General features: G+C 41.0%; 1 protein-coding gene across 1 annotated transcript in view; it reads right to left on the bottom strand.

Moving 5' to 3' along the window:
• LOC139016745 (zinc finger protein 217-like) overlaps window positions 1–19,834 on the bottom strand; it is a 51,232-nt gene extending 31,398 nt beyond the window's left edge. Inside the window, 3 exon segments of the mRNA XM_070424970.1 lie at window positions 13,139–13,309; window positions 14,143–14,208; window positions 19,805–19,834. Of these exon segments, the coding sequence (XP_070281071.1) occupies window positions 13,139–13,309; window positions 14,143–14,208; window positions 19,805–19,834 (267 nt within the window).
• Window positions 19,835–24,767: the final 4,933 nt, after the last annotated feature.

The raw sequence follows: 24,767 nt of genomic DNA, 5'->3' as shown, positions 1-24,767 counted from the left end.
GTCTTTCTTCTCAAACCTCAAATCAGTAGCCAAGTAAAACACAGGAGAGTGAAACTTATAGCCATTTCTGAATGCAAATAGATTCTTTTGAGGTTGGAAATATTTGTAGCTATTTACTTTTTAGATTTTTTTAAAGTTGATTTTTAGAGAGAGAGAAGAATGTCAATGTGAGAGTGAAACACTGATAGGCTGCCCCACCCCATCTCCCACCCCCCACCCACCCCACACACACCTTACCAGGGATTGAGTTCAAAACCCAGGCATGCGAACCGACCAGGGATTCAACCCAAAACCTTTCGGTACATGGGATGAAGCCCAGCCAATTGAACAACACTGGTCATGCTGTAGCCATGATTGACAAGTATTGCAGGAGTCCCAATAGCCTCTAACTTACCCAATAAATGTATTAATTAAAGTGATAGAAATAGATTCTTTTTGCACAGATATTTAAAGCAAACACAATGGAAAGGAAATGAAGCTATGGATTCAGAATAAGATCAAGCATGATGTGGTTGTTTTCATACAATTTTTTTTCATGGTCACAGATGAAAGATAATTAGGGGACCAAAGGAGTAGCTAGGGAGGACTAATTTTTAAGACCAATAAATAACCAAAGCAGAAAGTGCCTTTCCTGTGTGAGTGGTGATTTTCTAACAGGTATCCCAGGGACCCACAGTCATGGAGTTGAGATGTAAAGTACAAGACTTAGTTCAGTTACACATTTTGAAAGTGACCGATGAACAATATATCTTAGAAAGTTGAAGAGGATTCTTGAGGTGATACCTCTTGAGGTTATGGGGGTGGTACCAATCTTCAAGTCCCCTAATTTGCACAAATATATAAATCACACATCCTGCCAGAGGCCAGAGAAGGGAGAGGCTTACTCTGCATACCTTAGGGCAGCGGTTCTCAACCTGTGGGTCGAGACCCCTTTGTGGGTTGAACAACGCTTTCACAGGGGTCGCCTAAGACCATCGGAAAACACATGATTAATCACTATGCTTTAATTATGTTCAATTTGTAACAACGAAAATACATCCTGCATATCAGATATTTACATTAGGATTCATAACAGTAGCAAAATTACAGTTATGAAGTAGCAACGAAAATAATTTTATGGTTGGGGGTCACCACAACATGAGGAACTGTATTAAAGGGTCGCGGCATTAGGAAGGTTGAGAACCACTGCCTTAGGGTCTAGTTGATTCTCTCCTCTTCCATCAAGTTACAGTTTTTAAAATTCAGTGATCTGGCAGATATGAGGTGATATCTCATTATGGCTTTAATTCGCATCTTTCTGATAATTAGTGATGTTGAACATTTATTCATATGTCTATTGGCCATCTGTATGTCCTCTTTGGAGAGGTGTCTATTAAGGTCTTTGGCCCATTTTTTATTTGGGTTGTTTGTCTTCTTGGTGTTGAGTTGTATAATTTTTTCATATATTTGCGATATTAACCCCCTTATCAGATATACCTTTGGCTATTATGTTCTCCTATACAGTGGGTTCCATTTTTATTTTGTTGATGGTTTCTTTTGCTGTGCAGAAGTTTTTAGTTTGATGTAGTTCCATTTGTTTATTTTTTTTTTTTCTGTTCTTTCCCTTGCCCTAGGGGAGTGGTTGGCAAACTGCAGCTCCCGAGCCACATGCGGCTCTTTGGCCCCTTGAGTGTGGCTCTTCCACAAAATACCGACTTCTGCGCATGGGCCATGAAATTTCAATCGCACTGTACATGTGCGCCCGCACGTGGTATTTTGTGGAAGAGCCACACTCAAGGGGCCAAAGAGCCGCATGTGGCTCTCGAGCTGCACTTTGCCCACCACTGCCCTAGGGAATGTATCAGCAAAAATATTGTTATGATGTCTGAGATTTTACTACCTATATACTCTTCTAAGATTTTTATGGTTTTGAGATTTACATGTAAGTCTTTTTATTCATTTTGAGTTTATTCTTGTGTATGGTATAATTCTCTGACCTAGTTTTATTTATTTGCATATACCTATCCAATTTTTCCAACACCATTTATTGAAGAGACTGTCTTGCCTCCTTTGTCAAATATTAATTGAGTGTAATGGTTTGGGTTGATTTATGGGGTCACTGTTCTGTTCCATTGATCTATATGCCTGTTCTTATGTAAGTACCAGGCTGTTTTGATTACAATGGCCTTGTAGTATTGTTCGATATGTATTATGATACCTCCAACTTTGTTCTTCTTTCTCAAGATTACTGAGGCTATTTTAGGTCAGTTTTTGTTCCATATAAAATTTTGGAATATTTGTTCTAGAACTGTGAAATATGCCACTGGTATATGAATAGGAATTATGTTGAATCTGTACATTTTAATGATGTTAATTCTTCCAGTCCATGAAAACAGTATATGCTTCCATTCATTTGTATCTTCCTCAATTTCTTTCTTCAATATCCTATCATTTTCGGAGTACAGTTCCTTTACATTATTTCTTAAATGTATTTCTATGTACCTTACTTTTTGTTGTTGCAATAGTATATGGGATTGTTTTCTTAGTTCCTCTTTCCGATAGTTAATTATCGGTGTATAAAAATGCCACCAATTTCTAGCATAAGAACAGGCCTATAAATCAATGGAACATTACAGAGAGCCCAGAAATTAACCCACACATATGTGCTCAATTAATATTTGACAAAGGAGGAAAGAGCATACAATGGAGTAAAGATATTCTGTTCACTAAATGGTGCTGGAAAAATGGGCAAGTACATGCAAAAAAATCAACAAACAAGTGCTGGTGAGAATGTGGAGAAAATTTCTGATGAGAATGCATACTGTTGCAGTCACTGTGAAAAAACAGTGAGGAGTTTCCCCCAAAACTAAAATGATGCCTTCTGACTCAGTGGTCCCATTTCTAGGAATATATCCTAATAATCCTGATACACCAATTCAATAGAATATATGCACCCTTATGTTCATAGCAGCATTATTTATAATATCAAGATCTGGAAACAGCCCAAGTGGATAAAAAAAAAAAAAGCTGTGGTACATTTACTCAATGGAATACAACGTGGCCATAAAAATAAGGAAATCTTACATTTGCAACAGCATGGATGGACCTGGAGAAATGAGCAAGTCAGAGAAAGACAAATACCGTATGATCTCACTTATAAGTAGAATCTAGTGAACAAAGTAAACTGGAGAACAAAACAGAAACAGGGGCATGGATATAAGCAACAGACCGACAGCTGCCAGAGAGGAGAGGAGAGGCGGACAATGGATGACAAGAGGTGAAGGGATTAGCCAAAGAACATATATGCACAGGTAGAGGGGTGCAGGTAGACAAAGTGGGGGAAATGGGGACATCTGTAATAATGTCAACAATAAAAATAAAGTAAGTCTAGCCCTGGCCGGTGTGGATCACTGGCTGAGCATTACCCCATGCACAAAGGGTTGCGTTTGATTCCTGAATTTGCAGGCTCAAACCGCAGTAGGGGGCATGCAGGAGGCAGCCAATCGATATTTATCTCTCACATTGATGTTTCTCTCTGCCTCTCTCTCTCTCTCCCTCTCCGTCCCTCTCTCTCTAAAAAAAATCAATAAATAAAAACATATTTTTAAGTGTCTATTTTGTCTGGAAAAAAAATTCAGTTGATCTAACCAAAACCTCTCAATTTCCCTTCAAATATACTGACCAGTCCCACCCATTTCTGTCTCCACCCTCTTCACAATGTCATTTGTTTAGCAATTTTTTTATGCATCGCTGTGTAAACCAGACTCAATAGAGGAATCTGTTCTTTTTCTAAAATATATTTTTATTGATTTCAGAGAGGAAGGGAGAGGGAGAGATAGAAACATCTTTGATAGGAGAGAATAATTGACTGGCTGCCTCCTGCATGCCCCACACTGAGGACCAAGCACACAGTCCAGGCATGTAAACTCCTGGTTCATAGATCAACACTCAACCACTGAGCCATGCTGGCCGGGTAGGAACTGGTTCTTAAAATGATGAATTCTTGTATCCTATTCACTCAAGTATTTACATATTTTATGTTGTCTTGATCCCTGAATAATATAACATGATACTTCATAGTACAATCAAACATGCCCTCCTCCTCCTCTTCCTTCTTCTCTTCCTCCCTCTTCTTAGTGAAGACATCAGAGCACAGGGAAAATAAGAGTCTAGTTTACTCCGAAACCAGTTTGGCTCAGTGGATAGAGCATCGGCCTGCGGACTGAAGGGTCCCGGGTTCGATTCCGGTGAAGGGCATGTACCTGGGTTGCGGGCACATCCCCAGTAGGAGATGTGCAGGAGGCAGCTGATCGATGTTTCTCTCTCATCGATGTTTCTAACTCTCTATCTCTCTCCCTTCCTCTCTGTAAAAAATCAATAAAATATATTTAAAAAAAAAAAGAGTCTAGTTTAGAAAAGATACACTCAGGGGTGAAGTTTTCACACAAAAGTGTAATATACACACAGTCAGGTTCTGTATTCCTGGGCAGTATTTGAGAATGGATTCTAGAGCCAGACTTCCTGGATATTATTCCCACTTGCACAATTTACTTTGACAATGTTATTTAAATTTTCTGTGATCTGGTATCCTTGTCTGGTGATAATAATATTACTTACCTCAGGTAGTTCTTTGTGGCTTACAATAATCAATCAAAAGATTGTGTAATGGAAGTGTTAGTTCTTAATAGCATTTGCTATAATTATATTTGTTATTGTATTGACTCTATAAAGACTGAATGATATGACATTAACATGGGAGGTGCCTGAATTTTCATAATCCTGATGTCAGCTTTTCTGATTCTCTATAGAAACAGAGGCAATGGAAGTTAAAATCATTCAAACATACCAACTAATAACTAGAACTATTCTTTTATTAAGAAATGCCTTTAAAGGGTTTCAAAGTCATCAGAGGATATATATATATATACAAGTTCTAACACATTAACTTATATTTCCTATGAGATTTTGCTTTTTGAAAGTATTAACAAGACCTTCAGAAATCTTTTCATTTAAAAATAATTGATTGTTTTCAAAGTACTTCTAAGTAAATTTTTATTGCTGCATTTCTTTATGCATGATTAAGAAGCAAGAGTGAGTGAACTTATTTCCAGATTCATCTTCTAATAATGGTTTATGGGGTATCCAATGCCACAACTGTTACCACTCCCTGCTATAACACTAAATATACACTTTCACAAATACATTCCCATGCGTCTACTTTATTTGCAACTCTGCCGCTAGAAAATTATTAACATTTATAACTTTGGTAGTTAAATGATCACAATGGAGACTTCTTTCATATCCAAAACAATGCAAATTTAAAAAATAATACATTAACTCTTAGCACCCAATTAACTAAAAATGTCTTGCCCATGTGCACAAAGTCAATTGATTAGAGTATAGCTGCCAAACTGACTGATTTATTCCAAGGCGTGGACTAAGATATTATTCAAAAGAATAATCTTCTGCTCTCTGAAATTGTCTGATAATAGATACATTTTTCGCTTCTTACACCAGAAGACTAAGAGAGGCAAACCCCTTCATGCATTCACTTATTCAACAAGTATCTTTTGAGGGTGTACTCGGAGACAGGCACTGTACGAAGCCCACAGGACAGAAAAGTGACTTAAAGAGATAAGGCAAATAGCATGATGGAGCTGGAGAGCATTACGCTAAGCGAAATAAGTCAGTCAGAGAAAGATAAATATCACATGATCTCACTCATTTGTGGAATATAATGAGCAACATAAACTGATGAACAAAAACAGATCCAGAGACAGAGAAGCATCAATCAGACCGTCAAACCTCAGAGGGAAGGTAGGGGAGGGTCGGGGGGAGAGGGAGAGACTTGTATGCATGCATATAGGCCTAACCAATGGACACAGACAACAGGGGGGTGAGGGCACGAGCTGGGTGGGGGGGTAGGGGGGCTAATGGGGGAATAAGGACACATATGTAATGCCTTAATAAAAAAGAAAAATATATAAATAAATACAAAATTAAAAAAAGAGATATGGCAATTACCTCAGCTCCATGTGGAGACAGAAAGAAAGAGTTTCCATATTATCAAGAGTGTGATATGGCCCAGTGGGGTCAATACTGTGGGGAGCTGGGGAGCTTAAGCAACACTTCACATCTTGGGGAGGAGGGCCTGAGGTCTGTAGATTGTGCAGCAGTGAGTCTAGTTGGAAAAAGATGGGGAGGGAGGGAGTGAGGAGGACGGTGCTCCAGGTCCACGGAGCATAGTGTTGGGAGTGCAGTGAGATCTGTGCATGAAATTTTATAGGAGAGTCGCAGCCTAGAGGTTCTTACTGAATTTATAAGAACTAGAAAGTACTCTCTTAGACATCAGACCCAGTATGATGCATAAAATGATCTCTTTTAAAGCAACTTCCAGAAAATAAGTCAATTACATAATAGCAACAGAGAAAAGGAGGGGTTTGTTGCTACTGACTGAACACAGTCACAATAAAGATTTCATTAGTACCTCCTAGGACCAGTGGTATGCTAAGCTTAATGAAATTAACTAAGTATGCATGTGCTAATAAGGGAAAAGGTGGCACACCCATGACGGGGACCATGCAGTTCTACCAGGACAGTCCCAGGGCATGCCTGAGGCCCCGGCATCAGTATAAATGGTGCCTCCTTTCACTCTCAGATATACCCAGGGCTGGACAATGAATTATGGACAACCCATCAGAAAAAGGGATGATGTCTATGGACGAGGCTGCTAGCAACGGTTTCACAGAACCGGTGGATTTGCAGTGTGACTTGATGGTAGAGTGGGATTCTGTAAGAAGTGGAGCCGAGTGACAGCTGAAGATCAAATACCAGCCAGGAGACACCTGCTGAGAACTCACCATTTCAACAGATGTGAAAGCTCTTCATTCATTAATGCACTGTCTCACTCACTCAACAAATATCTATAGAACACATGACCCATAATGTGGCAGGATAGTGAGAAACAGGGAAAATTCCTGGGCAAGTGGGATGGGGAAGCTGAGACAAAAAACAAGACAAAAAAACCCCAAGGCCAAACACTTTGGGCAGCTTGCAGCCAGCAGGTGAATTGCAGGACCTTATCTTTCCTAACCAAGGGCACCTGAGAGCAAACGGTTTCTGCCTAACCTCCCTAACCAGAGAATGCATAGCTTAATCACCCTGGCCTGGGAAAGAGAGCACGAAGACCCAATTTGTGCCAGCTAAACCCAAAGACAGATGGAGTTGTGTTACAAATAACAAAAACCCCATTAAAGCCAGACAGACCTAAGAGAACAGTAAAACAGACCAAAGAATCATCCAAAACTCGCCTATACGTTCATTTGGATGAATCAGCACATTAAAAACACACCTGGAAAGCTGATGAATATCCTACTGAAACCCACCCCTAAGATTCTCACCCGCAGAAAAAAAAAGGGGGAATGGGGAGATAGACACAAAGCCCTCAGAACAAAGATTAAATGTGGGCTCGCTCTAGACTAGCGTACACCCATTCCCCTCCCTGGGCAAGATATTTTTTATTTCTTCCTAAACTCTAAGGGTCCCCAAGAGACTTGCAAAGGGGTGCAGTGGGCAGCAGCGGCAGCTCAACCCAGGCTCACACCTGATCCTGTCTCCAAGGCCCCTGTCTTTCTGACTTCCCAGGAGCTCACAGCAGCCCGGCCCTGGCTCACTTCTTTGCTGTAACGTTTCTAGAGCCTCAGCACAGCACCGCCTGGGCTCTCCCCCGTTGTTTCTTCCACCCTAGGGCCTTCCTTTGTTTCTCTGTCCCCAGCTTTGATAAACGTACTCTCCAGTCCATCTGGGCTTGAGCTGTGAAATCTTTCCTGCAGGAATTGAAGAGCGCACACACTCCAGCCCGGCCCGAGGCAGACGCGCTCTCGGCAGGCACCTGTCTAGTGACATTACCAGGCACTGCTTAGGCGCTGAGTCACACCAGCAACCAGGCTGCCCAGGTCTTATCCCCATGAGGCTTACCTTCCAGTGGCGGTAGGAGAGTGGGGGGAGCATAATTTAAAAAGTAAAAATAACAACAACAACAAATAAACTGGATGTTTGCAGACAGTGCTGAGTGCTCTGAAGGAAATACAAAAGGGTAATGCACTGGTGAGCGGCTGGAAGGTGGTTCCCCAGCAGCTTCCTGAAGAGCTGGCCTGTGAGTTCTCACCTGAATGAAAAGAAGCAGCCACCCATGATAGGATCTTGGAAGCGTTTAGAGCAAGCGGACTAGTGAAGGCAGGGCCCTGGTGCAGGGGCAAACTTGGTCTGTGGCTGGCAGTAATGATCAAGAAGTAGGGTGACATTTAGCCATGGCTTTCGGCAAGGTGAGTAAGATAGGGCACTGTAGCTCAGGGAAAGAGTCTGCATTTGATTGCAAGAGCAAGGGGGAGCTATGTAGACAATAAAGAGGCCAATGCCTTCGGGATAATCATATTGTAGAGAGATCACTAAGGCTCTTTTGTGGCAAAGAGAACATAGGAGAGCAAAACGGAAGCGGGGAGACGAGGAGGGACACAGAGAGGGCAGTTGCTTAGACCCAGTGGTTGCAGGAAAGCAGAGGAGATAAGATGGATTCAAATACATGCTGGAGGTAAGTGGCCAGGGTTTGCTAAAGGTTTTCTGAGGGGGAAGAGGGGAGGTGGGATTGAGGGCTAGAGAAAAATAAGGAATAACTCGTGGACTTGGCCTGAAACTGGTGCATAGTAATATAGATATAATTATTGAACTGTAAGCACAGTTCCACTTTCAAGTGTCTATTCATGCTTTGATCAAGGAGCAGCCAACCTCTACAAAGAGAAATGCTGACTAACACTGTGAACTCAGAACAAAGTCCATCAAATTCAAGCTTTCATCTCTGGCAGTGCTTAAATGTGCACAGTAAATGCTCAAGAAAATACTGGATGAATGAATGAATAAAAACTGAATGAGACTTTTATGTGAATTAGCCTAGATATTTAAGAAAATCACCTATCCCTGGCTGGGTAGCTCAGTTGGGTAGAGCGTTGTTCCGATGTGCCACGTTCTGTCAGGGCACAGACAAGAATCAACCAGTGAATGTGTAAATAAGTGGAACAACAAATCTCTCTCTCCTTCTCTCTCCCAAAATCAAATAAAAAAAACTATCTAGAGGAATATAGGGTGACTGGTTAACAAATAGTTAATCTGTTCTCTTGTTTATTTTGCATTTACTCCTTTAACACATATTTATTTAGTGCTTTCTTTGTACCAGGCATTGTGTTAAGCAGATATGTGAGTCACATAGTGTCCCTGCTAAGGAAGCAAAAGGCTCGATGACAGCAGATGACAATGGACCCCGATGTGGACAGAAAGTCAGGGCGGGCGTCCCTGAGGGAGACATTCTTGAGTGAAGTGCTGAAGGTGCGGACTTGGCGGAAGTCAGTTCATGTGATGAGAAGACCTCAAAGAAGCCTGGCTGCTGGAGCAGAGGGGCCAGTCGGCACCTGGGATGCCGCTGAGTGGTGGGCTGCATGCAGGAAGGCAGGACTTGTTGTCAGAGACCTCGGCAGGGTGTAAAGCAGGCGGGCATGAGGAGCGTGCACCTTGAAGAGAGAAGCCTGCCTACTGGTGGGAAAAGACCCGCTGGAGGAGAGAAACCAGCTAACGGCTGACACCTGAATCACGGTCTCTTTGAAACTAATTACCAGATCTAGAAACCTAACAGAGGCTGAATAATTGTCTTTGGAGAGCTTTGAAGGGGGGGAAAATAAGAGTAGAAGGTCAAATATTTGGCTTGTAATTTCAGAAATCCAGTAATGTATGTGAGGCTTCCCACCATCTCTAATCCCAGAATAAACTTTTCATAATTTTATTGTCAAAGAAACAGCTATTTTTTAAACTTTCATTTTATTTTTTTTTTTTATTTATTTATTTATTTATTTATTTTTTAAATCTTTATTGTTCAGATTATTACATTTGTTCCTCTTTTTTCCCCCCATAACTCCCCTCCTTCCAGCTCCCACCCCACCCTCCACCCTCACTCCCCACCCACTGTGTTCATCCATAGGTGCATGATTTTTGTCCAGTCACTTCCCGCATCTCCCACACCCCTTTCCCCCCCAAGAATAGTCATTCTATTCCCTTTCTATGTCCCTGATTCTATTATAATCACCAGTTCATTCTGTACATCAGGTTATTTATTCACTTGATTCTTAGATTCATTTGTTGATAGATGCATATTTGTTGTTCATAATTTGTATCTTTACCTTTTTCTTCTTCTTCCTCTTCTTAAAGGATACCTTTCAGCATTTCATATAATACTGGTTTGGCGGTGATGAACTCCTTTAGCTTTTCCTTATCTGTGAAGCTCTTTATCTGACCTTCAATTCTGAATGATAGCTTTGCTGGATAAAGTAATCTTGGTTGTAGGTTCTTGGTATTCAGCACTTTGAATATTTCTTGCCATTCCCTTCTGGCCTGCAAAATTTCTGTTGAGAAATCAGCTGACAGTCGTATGGGTATTCCCTTGTAGGTAATTGAGCCTCTTTCTCTTGCTGCTTTTAAGATTTTCTCTTTGTCTTTTGCTCTTGGCATTTTAATGATGATGTGTCTTGGTGTGGTCCTCTTTGGATTCCTTTTGTTTGGGGTTCTCTGCGCTTCTTGAACCTGTAAGTCCATTTCTTTCTCCAGGTGGGGGAAGTTTTCTGCCATTATTTCTTGAAATAGGTTTTCAATATCTTGCTGTCTCTCATCTTCTGGCACTCCAATAATTCTGATATTAGACCGCTTAAAGCTGTCCCAGAGGCTCCTTACACTATCTTCACACTTTCGGATTCTTTTTTCATTTTGCTTTTCCAATTGGGTGTTTTTTGTCGGATCTTTGGTTTGATTCTTGAGCTCCTCTGGTCTGCTATTGGGTATAATATTCTTTATTTCAGTCCGTGTATGCTTACTTTCTAATTTCTTTATCGTAGCATCGAGGGTCTCATTAGTTTTCGTGAGGCTCTGCACAAATTTATGGCAAGCCCTCAAAATTGCGATTCTTAGCTCCATATCCTCCATTTCTGTCATGTTTTTTTGTCTCCGCATCTTTTATGCTTTCTTGGTGCACCCCCTTGTGGTCTCTGTGCGCAGTCTTGTTCTAGCCAAGCCTTAATTGTTGTAGTTAACACTAGAGGGATTTGACCACCAGGCCGACTGGCTGTAGGAATCAGCTGTGTGGGAAAACGTCTGTCTTCTGGGGAGGCGCTAATCCAGCCTTTGCCTGAGGCGACTGGCAAATGGCTCTGCGCAGGGCTTGGGCGGGCGGGATCAACAGGGCGGGGGGAGGGAGCCGCTATGGCCGCTCTCAGTCCGTCCCCAGGGGTTCTGCCTCTCTGTCCCAGCAACCGCTGCAAACCTCGGAGGGGCCGTAGCCAGACAGTCCCGCTTCTCCCGTTTGAGTCTGGGTCCCTAGAGACTCGCCCGGATCTGTAGCCCAGAGTCTGAGACTCACTCCTGATTGAAAACGACAACCGCGCCCTCAGCCGCCAGCCCGTTTTGCGCACGCGCCACCTCACCACCGCACCACCGTACCTTTAAATTTTCCACACTACGCCTCCTCTGAGCGTCGGAATGCTGTTGTTTTTGCTTCTAGTTGAAGAGTCTCTCCTCAGCCAGCCTTCCTGTGGTTCTGGTTGATGTCCGTTCCGACTTTTAGTTGTATTTTTGAAGTGGTTGTTTATGGCGGCAATCTCCGGTGTTTACTTATGCCGCCATCTTCGATCTCCTCTTAAACTTTCATTTTAAATTAATGTCTTCTTTCCCAGTGTAAGTGTAATGCATGTTTATTATTTTAAAATTTAGGAAATGAAGAAAGTAAATAGAAAAAAAATGCTTTTAGTGTTTCTCCAAAGTAGCCTCTGTTAATATTTTATTATATTTTCTGGCACACTTTTTACTAAGCTTTCTTTTTCATCCTCCTCCTTCCTTCTTTTTATCATCCTATCTAATAAAAGACAAAAAGGGTAATTAACCGTACCTCCGCTACACTTTCCATTGGCTAATCAACGCCATATGCAAATTAACTGCCATCCAAGATGGCGGCTAATTTGCATACTGCAGGCAGGGCTGGCCAGCACCAGATGCCATCTGGGCAGGGTGCGGCAGGTGGCATGATCGCATCACCTAAGCCCTGCCCCAGCCGGGACCCCCGTGTGCCGCCTAAGCCCCGCTGCCAGCCGGGACCCCATGGCAATCCCAGAGCAGGTAAGTGCGGAGGGCAGCGGGCCCCCAGGTAAACCTGCTGCTGGGATCGCCATGGTGATCCCAGAGCAGGAAAGTTCCCCACAGGCAGCACCCAGCAGGGCCTGCCCCCGGTCTCTGCAGTGATCAGGCGATCCATGAGCCGGAAAGCACAGCCTGCAGGCAGCACCCCACCCTGGCCACAGCTCAAGGAAGAGAAAAACACGCAGTAGAGGCCAGGAGCCTGAGAGATCAACACAGAGGGGCGCCTGCTCCAAGCCTCCATGGTGTGGCTGGTGGCAGGCCCCCAGCAGACACACACACTCACACACACACACCGCCTGCTCTGAGCCTCCAATGCGGCTGGGAACAGGTCCCCATCGGACACATACATACACACACACACACACACACACACACACAGGATGCCTGCTCTGAGCCTCTGCTGCCGGACTGTGAGAAGGGCAGGTTGGGCTGAGGGAACCCCAACCCCCAGTGCACGAATTTTGTGCACCGGGCCTCTAGTGTATATATATAAAACCCTAATATTCAAATAGACTGAACAGTGGAACAACGGAACAACCAGTTGCTATGATGTGCACTGACCACCAGGGGGCACGTGGAACATGGTGGACTTCTGCTGCAGCAGGATGGTGGAGCAGGCAAGTGGGGGCACCAGACCAAGGTGGGGCGTGGGCGCTGTCATCAGGGCGAGCCTCTGGTAGTTACTAAAAATTCTTTGCTCCCGCGTGCCATGGTCCCGACTGGCACTTACACCCACTGCTGGCGCTGGCCCCGCTCACACCTGCTGCCAGTGCCGGGTGCTGGCCCCAATTGCTCAGTGCCATCAGCAGCTGTGAGAGGCGGCTGCCAGCCCCAATTGCCCCTCAGGGCTTCTCTACCTCCCCCTGCTCCTGAGGGGCGATTGGTGCTGGCAGCCACCACTTGCACCTGCTGTTGGCGATGGGCCCCCTCGCACCTGCTGCTGGAGCAGGCGCCGGTCCTGATTTCTTGGCACTATCAGCAGGTGTGAGTGGCTGCTGCTGGTCCCGATCTCTCCTGAGGGCTTCTCCACTTCCCGCTGCTCGCACCTGCTGACAGTGTTGGCCCCGCTCTCATCCGCTGCTGGCACCAGCCCCAAATGCTTGCGCTGTCAGTGGGTGCAAGCGGGGCCGGCACCGTCAGCACATAGGAGCGGCGGCGGTGGGAGTGGAGCTGCTGGCAGACAGGGTACTGGAGGCCTCAGTGGGAAGGGCCCAGCAGGGGTTTGGAGGATGGGCCAAGACCCACCCCTGTGCTCCCTGCAGCCTCGCGGCCCACAGTTCCTTTCAAGGTGCACGGAGCCATGCATTGGGCCCCTAGTCTATAGATATAAAATCCTAAGCGACCTAATGACCAAATGACCAGTCGACCAGTCACTCTGACACACACTGACCACCCAGGGGCAGACACTCAATGCAGGAGCTGCCCCCTGGTGGTCAGTGTGCTCCCACAGTAGGAGCGCCGTTCAGCTGACCAACAGGCAGCAGACGCCCGGCCCACGGTGGTGTGAGCCTCTCCTGATCGGGACTGACTGGGTTTGAGCCCGTGGCAGTTGCAGCAGGGCCAGGATGAGCGGGAGCGGCAGGAGCAGCAGGAGTCATTGGACTATCGGTTTCAGCCCGATCACCACAGACCATGCGGAGGGGCAGCAGGCCTCTAGTACTATTTATACAATTTATTTACTTCTCTTTTCACTTAATGCTACAGCACAATCATTGGAAATAAAATCTGTCTTTCTATGAATTTCTCCAAAATGCCAGGAAACCCTATTTTGTCTCTCTAACCAAATATTCTAGATTGCATATGCTGAAGTGAGTACTGACACTGGCAAGCCATTTGAATATTTCTTTATTTCCATCATGGACAGAAATGTTTGATCCCCCCCTTATGCCTACAAGAGGTTGCTTTCTCCTTGGGAAGTGGATGTCAAAAGCTACTCACAATTTCAAAGAAGCCGATTTCTTTTACACAGTTGAGCTGACCATATATGTCATCCAAAGAGCTACACTGTAATATTCCAAAGAGATCACGTAAATTGTATTACCACCTTCAACTATTAGAACTTTAATAAATCCATAAAGTTACATACACTTCATTTACTTAATAAAACTAGAGGCCGGATGCACGAAATTTGTGCAAGAGTAGGCCCTCCTTCCCCCAGCTGCCAGCCCCGGCTTCCCTCTGGCACCTGGGACCCGGACTTCCCTCACAGCCCCGGCTTCATCCGGAAGTTCGTCCAGAAGGACATCCAGTCTAATTAGCATATTATGCTTTTATGATTATAGATGGTTACAATTTTAAGAAATTATTGTGAACAAAGTGATGCACTTCCTAGAATAGTTTTTTCTTGTCCAGTTTTGGGAGGTGGGGTGGATTGAATAGCAACATCATTTCCTTTGCCTGAGAAATAAATGGAATCACAGTATGCTAAGTTGCACTTATTTTTCATTAGCAGTTAGCCACCATGTCTATGCAAAGATCCATTTATCTCATACATATTTTTTTCCCTTTCAGATAAAACTTCCAAATGCTTACATTTCACTACATGTTGGTTAATTGGATAATTTAAACATCAAAGGAAACTTTCATTTAATTTAACTCCTGAAGTTGTCTTTTGCTTTATTAACTCTCGATCAATAAACAAGCAATTTGGAAATGTAATCAGGAAATGCTTCCGATTGGCTGACAATGTATCAAAGCGGGGCTTCCAGGCAGCAGCAGGCTGTACCAAGCAGTTTATTACCAGTAGCTGTTACTGACATTAGTCAAAACCATGAAAGATAAAATGGAATAAGAAATGTAATGCTGGAGAAGCCTTGGGCGCTGTGTTCTCTCCCTCCTTTTGAAAACGGCAAGCCTGTCTTTGATATGATAACAAACATAAACTGTTTAAAAACACCAAGTGGAGAAAAACTGAGCCTCGCCTGTCATGCAGTTAATCCATTGCAGAGTGACACACAAACAGTGTAACACCCAGCAGATATATGTTATGGAAATATTTTGAATTGGATTTACATGTAGTGAGCAAATTGGAACTTTTGATTTTTACCAGATATGGTAATATGCATGTTCTCATATTAACAGAATGTAATCCTATTTGAAAATAATAAGTTTTCAACAGGCTCTGCCACCAGAAGCTTGTGAATAAAAAATTGTTTGGTTTCTCGCTAGAGATGCGTGAAGAGAATTAGACCCTACACTTGCAAGGCAGCCCGCGTGTTTATCAGCTGGCTGCCTGCTCTTCTGCCCTTGGTTACTACTTACAAGAGATTTCTGGGATTGATGCATTTTAGGCTTCCTCCCCCTTGTTCTCTGGGCTGTCCATTGCCGTAGGCAAATAGCCAAGTGCAGAGCACTGGACCGGGATGTTTCTTTACACACATCCCTTCTTACAGTCATTCTACACAGTCTACGCATATCTCCCAGACAATTACAACAGGAGAGGGGGGACATAGCCTTTATATTTGTTGGTTTGGCGCTCCCTTTAGATACTGAGCACAGATTCACAGAATTATTGTTCACTGCACTCAGAACATTGTAAGCCACGCCGATAGCAAAGTCAAATAGACGACACAAAAGGGAGATAAAAAGAAGCAAGGAGGGATTCTATTTTATATTGCTTTTGGCGGCCTCTCTGCCTGGGAACACTGGGCATGCTGAGTCCGGCGCCTTTTCATCAGCGTGTGAGGAGTTTCCCTCATAGAGCAGTGAGAGACCTTCGTGTTTCAAGATAAATAAAATACCATATTGCTTGCGGAAGCTTTGCTTTAGGGGCCTATATATCTAAATGAGCTGATGAGATCTGGCTGGTGGATTGCACCAGGGTGACTGACCATAATTTTCATCCACATTTTTTTCCTCAGTGTCCAGCTACTTAGACAGTAATTTTCGCTGAATTACTAGCTGACCATCTGCCCAATCTGTCCTCCACACATAAACACACCAAAGCATAATAGAAATTCCATAATTTGGTGTATGGGTGTTTAAGACTTGTCTCACTATTGGGCCACATGATATGCATCCTGAAACATCCCTTTAGCTTGTTTTCTGTCTATAGGTAAGAATGTACTGTGTAATTAAAAGTCTATGCATACGCAGTTACCGAGTTTTCTATTGTGACTGACCTGGAATGATAGAAAACAAACCTCTGAGCTGATTAGGCTACTTGGTTTTGACTGATAGCTGCTTTTGAAATCAATTTAGATGAGCTAATTTTTTTTTTTTTACTCATCTGGCATACTACAAATATTAGGGGAAAATTGTTTAATTAATGATTATGATTCAAGATTCCCATGAAGTTCAACCAAGCAATTCCAAAGTATCTAGCTACAGTAGTCTTATTGTCATCGTTTTCCAATGTACTTTGTAGGCTTTTAAAATCACATTTTGAAAAATAAAGAAGGTATTTTATTTGATACAGATGCCATATGAAGTCACACATCTGTTAATCATCATTATAAGATATTATTTGTATCCTCTAATTATAATGGTAGTTGTATTTTTTTAAAAACTGCTTCTGATTCACAGAGGGAATTTTTTAATCAGTATTCTTATGGCTTCACCAAAATTTTAAATGTTTATTTGTTTAGAAGTAGCAAGAGTAAATTATCTTTGGCTTTGCGGTGGAAGACTGAATAAGCAGTTCAGACTCAGAGAGTAAAAAACATTGTTAGAAGAAAGTATGTACCAACAATGATTAATATACCCAGAAACAGAGATATGCCAACCTATATTTAGCCCTCTCTTGTTTTCTATACTCACTGTGAATATAACTTAACTTATTTTACTATCAATGATTATATATGAAAGCTAAAAAAGTATTTTTTAAAATATATTTTTATTGATTTAGGGAGAAAGGGAAACTGAGAGCAAGATAGAAGCATCAATGATTGAGAGAATCATTGATCGGCTGCCTCCTGCATGCCCTACACTGGGGATTGAGCCCACAACCCAGGCATGTGCCCTTGACCGGAATCGAACCTGGGACCCTTCAGTCTGCAGGCTGATGCTCTGTCCTCTGAGCCAAACAAGCTAGGGCTAAAAAAGTATTTTTTAATAAATTTATGATTCATCTATTAGCATCTGAAGACCAAATAAAAGAAGTCAGCACTTTAAAAGTTTTGGAAGATTTTTTTTTTTTTGAGATTGATCCAAAAAATCCATGTGAGGTTATTTATATCATCTGCAGCTTTGTACTCTAAGACAAACTGTGGGAATATCAATGTTGAAACAAAACTTTAGAGGGGAACATTAGCTATTGTGAGAAGAATAAAGAGTGTCAATTGTTTAAAGACCAAGGGCAGTGCAGTGCAAGAGAGAAGAGGCACAAATGGTATCATTTATTAGTTCTAGAAGGTTACCCGATGTTTCACAGCTTTCACTATGCTTAATAGAGAGTGTAGCAATTTGTTATAAAAGTGGTTTGTCTGAGATAAGTAGGAGTTTTGAAGCATTGACTATGAAGATTACTATGTAACATTATTTTCTAATATTCTCACTTGTGTATGTAAGAAATTTTAAAAATCACCAGAATATTGAAAAAGCATCACATCATTCCATTTTGTTTCTTATAAAAATAAGTGTAATAGCACAATCAGTTCGTTTTAGGAAGCAGAGCTCTGGAAGGTGGTCCCTTTGTAAAGCAAGACTTGTATCTGCAGCACTAGTTCTGTGAATTATGATCTAAAGTCTGCATTTTTAAACTCTCACAGTCCCAAGGGCCTAGTAAATAAACATACAAAGAATATGTAAAGATGGTTTATACCACAGGGCACATGTAGTACAAAACTTGACATTCTTAACTAGATAGTAACTGAATGTGCAAAATGTAAAAATATTGAAGGTCTGGACCTAAGGGACGTGAAGAATGTAGGATGATGCCTACATGTCTGGTTGGAACAACATGTAGAAAAGGTTGTCATTCACTTGGAATGAAGAAGGTGGGAGGAGGGCATGGGTTTGGGGGTGAAGAAATAAAAAATCACATTTTGGACATACTATTTTGAGACACCTAAAAGTCACTCAGGTTCAAATAGTGATGTCATGAAGGCTTTTGAGACCATGAGAATAGCGGCCCTGGCACAGGGGCTCAGTTGGTTGGAGCATCATCCCGTTCACCGGACGGTCATGGTTTCAATTCTGGTCAGGTCAGGGCACATACTTAGGTTGCAGGTTCCATCTTCTGTCAGGGCATGTGTGGGAGGCAACCGATCGATGATTCTCTCCCACATTGATGTTTCTCTCTCTCTCTCTCTCTCTCTCTCTATCTCATCTTTCCTCTATCGCTAAAGATCAGTGAAGAAATATTCTTGGCTGAGGATTAAGAAAAAGATGAGAATGGTAGTCAGAGGGAAAAACTGGGATATAAATATAAATATAGTGGTTATCAGCAAGGAGTTGAAGTAGATCATCTAAGGAGAGAGGACAGAGAGAAAAAATGTACCAGGCCTCAAAGAACCCATATTTAGAGGTTGATTGGAAAGCCGCCCCTGCCCCCTCCCCCCCACCTCTCCCCCTCCCCCCGTGAATGAGGAGTAAAGCCACTAGAGAGTAAGGCTGATAAGTTCCAGAAAGGAAACACGAAGAAGATGTTGTTTCGTATGTTGAGTGATTCTTAGAGCTCAAGAAGAATGAAGACAGGAAGGTGTGCATTGGCTCTGGCAGCATGGAAGCCTCTGATGTCCTTGACAAGAGTGGTTTCAGTAGCATGCCAGGATGAGTACCACATTAGAGAGCATCGAATAGAGTCTCGAGAATGAGGAATTTGATTTGCTGAGAAAATAATGAGAAGGTAGAGGGTTTTTTATATTATTATTGTTGTTGTTTTTTAAGCTAGAAGATAGAAAAGAATGTTTATATGTTGGTGGGAATGTCCGCGTGTAGGAAGATTGATGCTGCAAGAAGAAGACAATTACAGTAAGAGAGAAATAACTAAGAATGTGGGGCAATGATGAGATTCAGGCTTGATATTGATGGGGGTACCACTTACTTCAGACTTCACACTGATCTCTAATGGGGGGACTATTTGCTTCATCGTCACAGGAGAATGAGGTGATGGTCGATGCAGGAACGCTGATGACGCCAACAGTTATTAGTGATGACGCCAACATGTGTGCACACGCTGCAGTAATAATTGCATGTGAAGGAATCTTGACTTATCAAAAGTTAAAGTATATGAAAACAATTTCAAAAGAAGTAAAATATCATGTTGTAAAGTATATGGTTTCAAATGTAAAGGGAACTTTTGTACGGCTCTGAGTTAAACACCATTGAGCAAATGTAGACTTTGGTTAATTCCAGCTTTTGCATTTGAGTAATGACCTTTCTCTTACCACCATTTTATTAAAATAGGACTTCTTATCACTTTCTCACCTTCAGCACTCACTATTACCATAAACCTGTGATTCTCAAATTGCAGCCTGGGATCCCTTCTTGAGAATCGTTCAGGGTTTCAAAGGCAAGGTCAAAACTATTTCTATAATAATACTAATTTTCTTTTTTTGGCCTTTTTCACTGTGCTGACATTTGCACTGATGGTGCCAAAGTACTGATGATGAGTAAAACTGCCGGCGCATTAGCGCAGATCAAGGTAGTGGCGCCATACCATACCAATAACCACCGTGTTCTTTACCATCGTGGGCTCCCAGGAAATCACACAAACAAAAGACAGTTTCACTGAAGAAGAACCTTGATGAAGTGGTAACTATCATCAACTTAATTAAATCCTTATTAAGTTAAATGATTAACTTTATAAAATGATACTTTGAATACATGGCTTTTTAATATTATGTGTGATGAAATGGGAAATTCACATAAGGAACTTTCGCTGTATACTGAGGTACCATGTGAATATCAAACAACGTGACTTGTGAGCCTAACTAGCTACCTTTTTATGGAACATTTTTACTTACAAGAACAACTGTCAGACTGAGTATGGTTATTGAGATGTGGATATTGGCAAGTATTTTATCAAAAATACCCAAAATGAAGCTTTCACTGTAAGGAAAACATCTGACAGTATCTGTTGCCAATGATACATTTCAAGTAAAAATTAGAATTTTGGAAAGTTTGCATTTACTACTGTAAACTTGACAGTTTCCCAATATTTAATTTTTTTTCTGAAGAGATTTCTCATCACGAATTGTCACTGATGATGTGATTTTTTCAAATCTCTCATGCAATGAGGAGTATCAGCGTTTGGAAGTTCTATATAACTCAGTGAATCAACATTTTCCAAATGACCAGCATAGGATGTCACAAAATTATATATAGGTAAAAGACCCAATTGAAATATAAAATAAACTAGTGTATTTCAATGTGGCAGACTCTGAAAATTTCATTGACATTTTTTCAGGTGACACATTGCAACTATTATCTAATTTCTTTAAGAAACTGTCACTTGTCTAGTTTTAGTGCAGTGTCAAAGAAGAATATTCACAATTATCTTCTGAAAAGTTTAACAAAATACTCTTTTTTAATTACAAAGCTGTGAAAAGCTGAATTTTCTTCATTTGATTCAAACAGTGCAATTTATTGCAACAGTTTCAATGCAGAAGCATATATGAGAATGTTTTTTATTTAGATAGCCATAAAAAAAAGAATTACAAAAAAATCTCATTGAATTTAGCTATTCTCACTAAATTTCTCAATGCAGATTTTTTTCATAGAAAATGTTAATATTGTATACATGAAGTAAAATTATTATTTTTAACTAAACTCATAATAAAATGTACCTGGTTTTATTAAGAAGTACCAATTGGTAGTTACAAAATAGTCAAGAAGATATGAAGTACCACATTGAGAATATAGTCAATAATATTGTAATAACTGTATGGTGCCAAATGGGTACTTAAATTACCAGGAGGATCACTTTGTAAATTATATAACTGTCTAACCACTATGTTGTACACCTGAAGCAAATATAACATAATACTGTCAACTCTAATTGAAAAATAAAACTTTTAAAGATAAAAACACACACAAAAATAAAAAAATATAAATACCAAAAAATAAAAAGATACATCCTTTTCATTTATTTTATGGTAAAACCTATTGAATATTACCCACATAAACAGAAGCTGTTTGGTGTCCTCAAAACTTTTTTTCTTATTAATATTTTAGAGAGAGGAAGAAGAAGAGAGACACAGAGAGAGAAACATCAACTTGTTTTTCCACTTATTTTTGCATTCATTGGTTGATTCTTGCCCTGATGGGGGATTGAACATGAAACCTTGCTATATTATGATAGTGCTCTAACCAACTGAGCTACCCAGCCGGGGCTGGTTTCCTCAAAACTTTTAAGAATCTAAAAGTTGAAGATCTGTGGCCATAAGCAAAATATTTAAACAATATTTCTGGGTAGTGCATGAACTATATTTTTCCATTTTTTATTTTTAGTTTTTTAATGTTTAGTTTCCTATGCAAACAGTATTTTCTGATCAATTGATCTAAATACTAACTTTCTAATTTTTGATATGCTCACCTTCTAGACAATATGATCACCTTCTGTTGTGTTTAAATTGATAAGGAGATAGATAAATGCTTTACTTTTACTTTTATATCTTAACAATAAAAATATATTATGTTAATTTGAAAGTTACAGTCCTTTGTAAGATACAGAATCTCTAAATTTCAGGGTTTGGCTAATTCTCCACAGAGCTTGCAGTGGACAATGATAATGGTGGTGAGGAAGGGTACAAGAGTTTGGTTTCTACTCCCAACTCTGCTCTTAAATTTGATCAAATCTCTGAAAGCCTTGGGCCTAAAATGTCTTATATTTACAATAAGGATGTGCATCTCCGTTTTTTTCTCATTTCCTGTCAGCAACTTGAATTTCATGTAACTCTGATAAATGTACACACATAGTGCAGTTGAAAAAAGTTATCCCAATAAAAGAGAGTTGAGCAAAAAGCAATTTCAAGACAACTCAAGCTCTTAACCTTCATTTCTTAAATACCACAAAGAACACAGTAATAACTCCTGTGATTACCTCAGGCACACTCTCTATTCTCAGGATTCTGCATCACAGAAGTGAAAGAGCAGATCCAGCATGGCAGGATCCTTCTCTATTCTCTGTAGCCCCACCTCAGAGAAGCACTATTTATAGTTTTGTATATCCTGTATCATATTCCAGTTTATAGATGTCCTATAATACTTCAATCATTTTACCATCCAAGTAAATATAGAAAGTGTCCAGATTTTGTATTAATATAAAATAGCCTTTTTAAAACTTTTATTTTTTTAATTGCAGTTGACATTCAATATTATATTAGTCTCAGGTATATAGCATAGTGATTAGACATTTACTAATATATAACTTACAAAGAGATTCCCCTGTTAAGACTTGTACCCACCTGACACCATCCATAGTTATTACATTATTATTGACTACTAGGGGCCCAGGGCATGAATTTGTGCACCTTGAAAGGAACTGTGGGCTACGAGGCTGTGGTGGGCACAGGGGTGGATCTCGGTCCATCCTTAGCGCCCCCACCCAGCCCCTTCTGCTGGCCCCCAGCTGCCTCCTGCACACCCCCTACTGGGGATGTGCCTGCAACCAAGGTACATGCCCTTGACAGGAATAGAACCTGGAACCCTTCAGTCCGCAGGCCGATGCTCTATCCACTGAGCCAAACCGGTTAGGGCTAATCCATTAAATTTAAAGTAATTATTGAAAGGTATATAGTTATTGCCATTTCATGAATTGTTTTTTATTGTTTTGGTAGTTCTCTGCTTCTTTCTTATTCTCTTGCTCTCTTCTCTTGTGTATTGATGACTATCTGTAGTTTTGTGTTTGGATTCCTTTCTTTTTATTTTTTGCATATTCTTTGTAGATTTTTGGTTTGTGGATACCATGTGTTTCATATATACCAGGCTATATTTATAGTAGCCTATTTTAAGTTGATGGTAGCTTAAGTTTGAACACATTCTATAACTACATCACTACCATTTTACTCTCTACATTTATGTTTTTGTCATTTTTCAACTTCTTGTGTGTGTGTGTGTGTGTGTGTGTGTGTGTCCCTTAATTAACTGTTGTCATTTTACATTTTACTTTTGTCTTTTAACTTTTGTACTAATTTTAGTGTGGGTTGATCCTTTGTTTTCATTATGTGCTTGCTTGTGTCAGTGAGAATTTATTCTTTTCCATATTTTCTTATGCATATGTTTTCTTTTTCTTCTTAAAGAAGTCTCTTGAATATTTCTTGTAATATTGGTTTGGTGGTGATGAACTCCTTCAGCTTTTTCTTGTCTGGAAATTAACTCTCAACCAATTTTAAATGATAGCTTTGCTGGGTAATCTTGTTTGTATGTTTTTGCATTTCATCACTTTGAATATATTGTGCCAATCCTTTCTGGCCTGAAGTTTCTGGTGAAAAATCGGCTGGCAGTTGTGGGAGCTCCTTGTATGTAACTAACTACTTTTTTCTCTTGCTGAGGGTTTTTTTTCATATTTTATATTAAATTGATTGGAGTGACATTCGTTAACATAAACATATAGGTTTCAGGTGTGGGTTTCTATGTTACAAGATCTATATATTGCACCATGTGTCTACCACCTCAAGTCAAATCTTCTCCTGTCACCTTATATTAGGACCCCCATCTTCCCCAAACCCTTTCCCTCTGGCAAGCACCACTGTTTGTGTTCACAAGTTCCAGTTTTATATCCCACATATGAATAATAGGGGTACCAGAGCAACAGGAGGAGGAACAAGGATTAGAAAACCTATTTGAAGAAATAATGTCAGAAAACTTCCATGAGGTGGGGAAGAAAAAAGTCACACAAGCACAGAAAGTCCCGAACAAGATGAACCCGAAAAGGCCCACACCAAAACACATCATAATTACGATGGCAAATGTTCAGGACAAAGAGAGACAAAGAGAGAATCTTAAAGGCTGCAAGAGAGAAACAGAAAGTTACATACAAGGGATCTCCCATTAGATTACCAATGATTTCTCAACAGAAACACATTGGGCCAGAAAAGAATGGAAGGAAATTTATAAAGTAATGCAAAGCAAAGGACTGAATCCAAGAATACTCTATCCAGCAAGGCTATCATTCAAAATAGAAGGGTAAATAAGGAGCTTCACAGACAATGAGCCATGCCATGGTGCTCGTATTGTGCAGGAGTGGTTTCAAGAACATGAGGGAGTCTTCACCTTGCTTAGGTGGCCCCCACAATGACCAGATCTCAATCCAATTGAGAATTTGTGGGACAAAGTTAAAAGAGCCATCAGGCAGCTGGTTCCACAACCATCAAATCTCATAGAACTGGACAGTGCAATTCATCAGACATAGTGTCAGATTCCTTGCATCACCTTTCAACATCTCGTGGAGTCAATGCCAAGAAGAATCGCCGCATTATTGAAGGCAAAAGGCAACCCAACAAAGTCCTGATGGGGTGGTCATAATAATCTGGCCACTCAGGGTATATGCTTTCTACAAGAGATCCACCTCAGAATAAAGGACTCACACAGACTGAAAGTGAAGGGATGGAAAAATATCTTTCAGGCAAATGGAAATGAAAAAAAAAGCTGGGGTAGCAATACTTATATCTGACAAAATA

The sequence above is a fragment of the Myotis yumanensis genome, unplaced genomic scaffold (genome assembly GCF_028538775.1).
Source record: "Myotis yumanensis isolate MYYU_CA2020_CCGP unplaced genomic scaffold, mMyoYum1.0.hap1 SCAF_9, whole genome shotgun sequence".
Classification (NCBI taxonomy): Eukaryota; Metazoa; Chordata; class Mammalia; order Chiroptera; family Vespertilionidae; genus Myotis; species Myotis yumanensis.
This window is presented reverse-complemented; position numbering and strand designations above follow the sequence as displayed.